The following is a 9,312-nucleotide window of genomic DNA, read 5'->3' as shown; positions in this document are numbered from 1 at the left end:
AATGTTTTTAAATTTTCGACTTTGACAAAGAGCACCATAGAGAAGAATCAAGAGGAACAGTCTGTGGCATTTTTGTTTAAATACGGGTGAAAATGACGTGAATCTCGCACGAACGATCATAATGTCTGACTCAAGTTCGAATCAGGATCTCACAGTAAACTATTATAATATTTCATTCGTCTCAAATCCATGATATCATCTACGAATTATTCAGCCGTAATACCAAATTATATTAACTCACGAAACGAAACTTTTAGACTCACACACGTGCACTATAGAATAATAACAATACTGATTTTAACGGACAAAGTATAAATTGACAGATGTGAATATAGGTGTGATAAGTCATTGTGAATGCCACAATTAAACAATTTTATCAGTATAAATTATAACTGGACTTGTAGTACGAAAGCTTGTTAGTTTTAAATGATAATCCGTAAAGTAAAAATTTATTAATAAACATTTTTCTTCTCAAAGTTTTAATGCAGATCTACAGATTAGCGCCTATATATTGGAACACTTGGGCACGTTTCTTTTTTTCATGTGTCCTTTACCGAATTTCGAAAGACTGCAAATTCCAATATCAGCAAACAGCAAATTTATGACTTTAGCCTATTCTGCAAATATAAAGGGATTGAATGATATTCGTCCATTGTTTCATTATTACTCATTAGAATGTGTTTGCAGTCAGTATAATCCAGGTATAATCAGTTATTGCGGAAAGTGTTGGGTGTACGCCTCGGTTCAAAATGAATTTTCGTCTAAAGTAGGCGCAGTATAACTTTAATAATAATGATATAACTATTTAAAATATAACGGGGCTGTTCGTTTGATTATTAACATTAACTCAAAAAGTCTTCAGTTTGAAAGATTTCTAACAAACGTGCTGAATGTATCGCGTTGTTCGCATGCAAAATCGTGTATTTGACAGATATTTTCCACTGCAATGTAACGGAGATAATTACTAGAAAGTATTTTTAATCTTTGAGTTTTGTCGCTATTAATTACAATAAACAGCGTAATGGCATTCGATTAATTGTCTGGTAATGACTTTTTTTCTGTAAACACTGGGAAAGCCTTGTTTCGAGGTACTGTACATCGACAGTTCGACCAGACACACAATAGAGAATCCGGGTAGTTTGGGGAGAGTCCCAATACATAGTAAGAAAACATTTAAAATTCGATATTTCAATGAACTTTCGTGTACTGTAAATAGAGTTGCATGCAAATGCATAGAATTATGCGAGCTTCCAGTAAGGTGTCAAAATTAATTCCAAATATGTCCAACAGATGGCACTTTGATCTGTACACCACTTGTATTAATAATTCGTAACTTTTGTGAAACATGCGAAGGAATAGGAAGATAAGAACTCTGGCAACGTTTAAAAGGCTTTAGAATTAATGGCAAATTATTGTGGTTAGTGTTGTGTATTATCTGCTAAAAAGATTAAACGTCATGGCCAAATCCACTCCCTGCATTTACTTAAAATGTATGGATGTGGATGCGAAAAGTGCTGTTGGAGGAATTAACGAAACTGATCTCGAAGGAATGGACTTTTCCGATTATGAAGCGTTCGATACTACTGAAGAATACGTGGATTGGGACGAGGGAACCATAAAAGACTATCCAGACGAAGACGTCGATAAATTATATAATAATCACGTGCATGGGCCTAAATGTAATGTAAATTGTGTGGATCAAATTGACAGAATGGAGGAAAATAGTATCAAAGAAGTTGAATGTACAATGGATAATTTGGTTAATAATGTTGAGTATTTGGGTGGTGAACGTGCTTTTGAATCAAAGAGCATTGTATCAAAGCTGATCCCAATAACTCCTTATATAAAGAACGTTTCATGGTCGAATGAAAGTAGTATTAAACTGCCTATTCAGAAGAAATTATTTAATCAATTCGTGGCGTAAGTTGAAATTTTATGTCTTACTTATAGAATTATCGGTTAATGTAACCCTTGGTGCCAAGATGGCGGCTCGTCTCTGATTCCTGCAAGGAAACAGTGGGACGCACGTTCTAACCTAACCTAACCTATTCTAATAATTTGGTTGCTAATAATTATGGTAATTTATTAGAATAGGTTAGGTAGGTTAGAACGTGCGTCCCACTGTTTCCTTGCAGGAATCAGAGACGAGCCGCCATCTTGGCACCATTAACCGAATTGTCATCATATCTAATCCCGTTTATATCAATTGTTCATATAATTTATTCACAATAGAATAAAATACTACTATAGTGTTTATATATTATTAGTAATTATCTATACTATTAAATTACTAATCAACACTATCGTTGTTTTTGGAATTTTAATTGCAAGTTAATTTTTATTTTATTTCCACAGGTATTTGTCAAAACGACAGGTCCCATTGGATTCAGTACAGGATGCAATAGAATTATACGAAGAAAGTAAAAAATATAATATTGAAAATTTAGGTACAATTTGCCGAAATTATCTTATTAATCACGTCAAGATTGGAAACGTTTGTCAAATACACGATTTTGCGTGCAAACAAGCGGACGAATTTATTCAGTTTTACTGCTGGAGGATATTCAGTGACTTTTTATTGCAGATACTTAAAACTGACGACTTTTACCATTGTAAAAATACAACAATCAAAAGACTCGTTTCCAGGAGAATATATAATTCGATAAATGAATATGATTTGTTTCAAGGTGTACATAAATGGGTGGAAACAAAGTGTAACAAGCACGAAATAGTTGCAGATGAAGGTATTTGCGTAAGCTGTCGTTCCATTATAGAACCTTTCCTTCCCAATATCAGATTTTTGGCAATGTCTTCTAGCGACTTCGAATCCATTGTTGTTAATTCTAGTATCTTAACCTCAACAGAGATTCGTGCCATTCGAACTTACCACCGCAAACACAATTACTCAGATGTTGTAGCCACTACATTAAATTGGGTGACAACTAATAGGAAGGGTGAATATTGTGGATTCTTATATCGCTATATAAACCGCGAACATTTTGCATTTAATATTAGTAGATTAGTGAAATTTGTCGATTATTTCGAATGTGACATAGTAGTGAATGAAGATTGTTTTTTCACCTACTTACACCTTCCAATAAGTCACGTTAAACAGGGAGATATTAATATCACACTTAATATTCGCGTCAATTCTTACAGTTTGAAACTTCTGAATCTTAAATGCGATAATCATGGGTTTGCTGGCATAACAGAACCTATACTCCTGACAAAAGATTACTTGTATGAAATAGTTGTGTTAATTTCGAATGATGAACTGAAAGGTGATTACTGCGTTACGATTCTACCCATTGCTGATGCATACGTACCTCCAGGCAGAGAAATGTGGGAACAAAGAGAGAATAATTTGAATGTAAGAAATATTTGGAATTCATTTTATTGTAATGCAATTTTATATTTTTAAATGCTTTTTATTAGATTTAATTGTAAGTCTTGGTTACGTTTAATATTGTTGCAAACACAGTAATGATACGAACCGTATTTTTGACTTTTTTTCTGATGTGATAACGCCAAAAACAATGTAAAATTAATTAAGATAATTAATAAATTTTCTAAACCAATTTTTTTCGATTTTATTTAATCAAGCAAAGCAGGACCCATTTGTATATTTTTAGACCTTAATATGGCGTAAATTTATAAATGTTAATGAAATTCATAAATTTTAATTTAAAAAGTTACACCAATTGATATCGGTTTATGCTGAGGAATTTTTGATTAGTTTGCATTTCACAGAAGGAAATCGCAATCTATTTTAATCATCCTTGTATCAATTTAGTGGATTCTCTTAAGTTTTGATCCTCGTCTAACGCCGTCAGTCAGTATTGCCCGGTTTTAATGATACAGACTAAGCATATGCTGATCTATGCTTAAGCGAAATCGAAAGAACAATTGATTCAACCTTTCTTTTATTCTCAAGTACACACGCGGTGTAGTAAACTGTATAGGTGAAGGCCATTACTAACATTGTCTTTCAGAAAGTTTCAAGAAAATATAACTAAACCGAGCCGAATTTGCATTAAAAATTTCAGAATTTATTCAAGTTTCGATGTACATAAAATGAAAATACTGTCATGTTCTTTTACTGTACCTGCATAGAAGCTAAAAGCACTGAACATTGGTGGTTGGTCGCGGGTTTGCGCCTCACAAACAAACTGCTAGCGTGGCGTTCTCTAGGGTTTCTTTACGTTTCTGACATCCAAATAGGGGATAGTTTTCTCATAGATTTCCTCTCGTAAGAACATTCTCCTTGGAAAATCGCCCTCTTGTTTCTTTTCTTTATCCCATCAAATCCCTCAACCCATTGTGACCAATAATAATGTGTACGAATAATAAGAAAAGAACTCGTTTTCTTAACAAGGAATTACCCCAAGGATACAAAAACACAGATAAAGTGTTCCAGGGCCGAGGGTTTAAGGTAATATATTATAATCACTTTTATGATTATAATGTATGGAATTCTTTATACAATATCAGGGATGTGCAAGTACTCTTATCTGCCCCCTCTGCAGACTCCTTATGCGCATATATCGCGATTTTAAACTCATGTAGATCCGTTCATTAATAAGAGAAAACAGAACGAAAACCCCCTATTAGATACTAGAAAAAGTATTTTTCTCGGTGTACCAAAAATGATATGGGGAAAATTATTTGATATCAGAAACTCAGCTTACAAGGTAGGGAATAACTAAAAAATGGTCTTGTCGTTACGAATTACAAGTCTACAAATTTAAAAAATTGTCTCGATTTTAATATGGAATAACAATACCATTTACTTCAGCGTTTCCGAATTGAAATACGTGAAACGAGAAAGTCAATGGAAAAGAAAAAAAATTAACACTTTAGCAGAGAGTGGTTTCGATCCACCGACGTCTGGGTTATGGGCCCAGCATGCTCCCACTGCGCCACTCTGCTTCTTGTAAACCATACTGGCTGTCGCCTCTTATACTTTGCACATAAAGTACAGTTAAATTAATTCTCTGCCACTATTATAAATAATATCTGATAATGAATATCTACAATTTTACACAATGTAATGACTGAAACTAACAGAAGCTCCAACTAGCATAACTTGATATTTTTAACTACAGTTATTATACTTCGAAGAAAAAGCCTAGAACTTTGACATTAAGCGTAGAAGTTTGACAATGGTGTTTGGAACGTCGAGCATGATTCCACTGACGTTCCAAACGCCATTGTCAAACTTCTAGGCTTACAGGAAGACGGCGCTGAACGTCCGACGTACACGGTTTCGCGTTTAAAATTTCGGCCTCAACCTCGCTAATAACTCATTGTAAATACTGACATATTAGGTAATTTCTTTTATTCCAATGAAATCGTGTTTTATACTTCTTTGTTTTTCACAGACACAATGTAGTGACAGTTTTCAAAAACTCTGCAGATTATTCATCCTTTATTCTTATACCAACCGAATAAAGGATGAATAATCTGCCTAGTGTTTGAAAACTGTCACTACATTGTGCCTGTGAAAAACAAATATTAGGTAATTGTTTTTCTAATAAATTGTAAAGTAAATTTCAACTCTTTGTTGACTGCGGCGTATAAATACGCCGAAAGTCCTGCTTTAAAATGTTTTCGGCATAAGAATACGCCGGTGAGCTTAAATTGAATTTTTGTTGAGAATATACATGAGAGACACAAGCAGTTTTCGCGATCGTACACTTCCGTTTTTATTTTACATAGTTATTTTTGATTTGGATTTTATTTTTAAATAAATTCGTCATTTTCGATTTTTTAAATGAACATACTGCTTAGATAGAAGTTGGTCATGTTTATATTGATGTAAGTGTTTCATTTTCTGTCTGTTTCTTTAATTTTTTTCGCTAGTTTTGTGATATCACGTGTTTATTTAGTTAATCACATATTTGTATTATACTTTTCGTAATTTCTGATGATGATGATTATTATTTTTTTAATCGTAAGTGCAATGTATAGAAGTCACTTCTGTTATTTTATATTGTAATAATTGAAAAATATTGTTCTACTTCAAACTAATGATTATAATATGTTTATAAAGGTCAGGATTATTAGCAATTGCAGCTGGAGGTTACGTAGAGTCAATTTGATACCAATATAAAAGTACGAAAACTGTTTTTTTTTCTTATCAATAAAAAGCTTATTATTTTATTAGGAGTCGTTTAAATTACAGTGTAATTTTTACATTGTACTTGGGAAAATGTTTCTAAGACTAAACAATTCGTTTTGTCAGATTAGAATGTACTTTTTTAAAATTTTATAATCAAATTCATTTGCTGTAATTAATGTAAATTTTTTTCTTTATTTCGTTAGTTTTTGTACTAATTTATGCTGTTATACATTTGTTATTCATCTCTCTCTGTAATTTTTGAAATGTTATTCGATTTTGTTAATTAATTTACAAAATATAATAGTCAAAAATATTGTAAACAAAAACACGTGTTTCCGCTTCCGCGGTCACGTGACAGGTCATGTGACCGCAGGGACACCTGCAGCAGGTAAGGTGACGCCATTCTATTTCCTGTGGCCTACTTATGACGTATTACGTATGACGTTGAGCTATCTAAGAAATCAAAATAATTTAAAATATTAAATGTTTTCTATTATTTAAAAGCATTATTTCAGTAAATAAATTCAGTTTTTATTGTTTAGATATTAATGATAAATTAAACTTAAATATATTAGAATTATAAATGATGAATTTTATAATAATATTAATAATAATAATAAATTATCAAAATAAGATATACAGGTAATACATTCTAGTTATTATTTTGTAATATATTAATAAGTTGATTTTTTTTATAATATATAAAATATATTATTTGTGTATGTAACAGATAGTTACTATTGTGATCGCCAGATGACAGAAATGTAAACGTAATATACCAATTCTGTTCTCATTTTTTTTAATTAAAAAATTCAAATAATTCAACATCATTCAAAATATGTGAAAATACATAATTCTAAACGTTAACATTTTTTTGAACCAAATTAGAAGTAACATTTCTTATATATATATATATATAGATTATAAAAAAAAATAATATACTATATATATATAGCATATATATTTTTTATTTTTAATATATATATATATTTTTTTTAATATATATATATTAAAAAAATATATATATATATATAAAAAATAAAAATATATATATATAATATATATATATATATATATATATTTTTTTTCATAAATAGTAACTTTATATATAGCATATTTTTTTGTTTAATAAAAAGAGAGGCTGTAAAAATAAGTGTATAAATATTTTAGTTTTTTTTAAAGGCGAACACACAAAATTTACACTACAATGTATTAACAGGTAAATAAATAATTTGGGAAGGCCTTTAGTTTAAAATTTCATTACAAGATGGCATACATATAGCCTGTCATAAATGGTGATGTGGAGAACCCGATTTGAATTACGGATTCTGCCCTGCCGATACGTCACAGAGAACTCGAACAACCAAATATCATAACACAAAAAAACTTTATTACAGTTCTCAATTTCCCCACCAGTACTGTAATTCCCACCGTAGTTGCCTTTATATCATATTCATATTCTCAGGATCATATTCATTTCTTCAGCAGAAAACCAACAGCAGAAAACGAATATACAGTATATGTACCGTCGAACTGACGATAATCGCGCCATCGGAGCGAACCTGCTACTTCGACCCCCTAAATATTTTCTTAGATTATTGGTCCTTTGTTCAACTTGTCTGCTCCGATTGTCATCGTACTCAGAACGTTTACTACCGTTTCCGCGATTCCAGGCACTTTTACTTCCGTGATTACCGTCGCAAAATATTATACTTTTATAGTATCTGCATGACAATACACTCGAGTGAAAATGTATATGTATAAAGCCTGGACTCCACATTACCTGAAAACAGAAACTCAGAAACAGAACTGAAACATACAAAGTTTTCGTTTCAGTTATGTTTTCGTTTTAACTTGACTCCACTAGCACCGAAATGAACTTTACGTGTAAATGCGCCATCTGTTGATTAGTTCGGTAATTGTCGTAAAGTTACAAACATGGACGACGCTATGGATTTTGCCATGCTTTCTCTTCATTTGTTAACATTGCAATTGTTGATGCATTCGAAACCTCGCCGAAATCATCGTTTCTGGATGAGGAAAATATTCCGCGACGGAGAGAAATATGGATTGAATTCTTCCCTCGTTAGAGAGTTGAGGTTTCGGGATCAAGAATTTTACTTCGAGTAAATATGCAATTTAACTATTATATTTATCATGTGTTGAATAATATGTGTACATATATTAATATTAAAATAATATTCCGTTCAGTTTTATGCGGATGACTCCGGATGTGTTCGATAATATATTGGAGAAGGTTTCTCCCTTGGTAGAGAAGAGAGACACGTTTTGGCGAAAAAGCATATCATCAAATGAAAGATTGACTTTAACTTTATGGTAAATAGCCTATACGTTGTTATTATTTAATCTGATATTTGCCAACATTTAGAATAAAGTCACAAAAGTTTCCGTGTGACATACCCTTGTAATTGCCTTAAATTTAATAATTGTTCTGTTATTGATGATTTCTAGCACAAACACTGCTTTTATATTTTTCATTTAGAGATATAGTTAATTTTTTAAAATATTTATTTTAACCTATTGCAGTAGCTTACTTAAATTACTACTACCTTAATTTTTTCTTTGTATATTTTGACAAAAAACTATTTTACAGGTTTCTAGCAACCGGAGAGGCCTAACGAAGTCTGAGCTTTTCATTTCGAATTGGAAGGCAGACTATACGGAAAATTATACCTGAAACATGTAAAGCCATTTGGAAATGTTTCCAGAAAGAATATATGGCATTTCCATCAACTCCAGCAGATTGGAAAAAAATTTCTGATGGTTTTGAAAGAAGATGGCAACTACCTCACTGCTGTGATAATATTGATGGAAAGCATGTTGTTAGAGAGTGTCCAAAGAAAACTTGTAGTCTGAATTATAACTATAAGGGAACTTTTAGTACGGTGTTACTAGCCATATCTGATGCACATTATCGGTTTCTGATGATTGATTATGGGCATTATGGTAGTGAATCAGATGGTGGAATACTAAGAAAAAGTGTATTTGGTCAGCATCTGATCAATGGAAAGTTAACCTTTCCAAAAGAAGATGCTTTGCCAAATTCAAATACACTATTCCCTTATTTTATAATTGGGGATGAAGCCTTTCCTTTAAGGCATAATTTGTTGCGTCCCTATCCCAGACATTCTGAGTTTAGTCGCTCGGAAAAATATTCAATTATAGATTAA

At 31.8% G+C, this 9,312-nt stretch overlaps 1 protein-coding gene across 1 annotated transcript; it reads left to right on the top strand.

Annotated features, from left to right (window-relative positions):
• The first annotated feature begins 8,859 nt into the window (after positions 1-8,859).
• Positions 8,860-9,312, top strand: LOC136977357 (uncharacterized). Its single transcript, XM_067272820.1, has one exon. It carries the CDS (start codon positions 8,860-8,862, stop codon positions 9,310-9,312), a length of 453 nt encoding a protein of 150 aa, XP_067128921.1.

This window comes from Centruroides vittatus, unplaced genomic scaffold (genome assembly GCF_030686945.1).
Source record: "Centruroides vittatus isolate TY-2023 unplaced genomic scaffold, ASM3068694v2 contig_1113, whole genome shotgun sequence".
NCBI classification, from domain to species: Eukaryota; Metazoa; Arthropoda; class Arachnida; order Scorpiones; family Buthidae; genus Centruroides; species Centruroides vittatus.
Note: the sequence above shows the minus strand (reverse complement) of the source record. Positions and strands in the feature narration are given on the sequence as shown.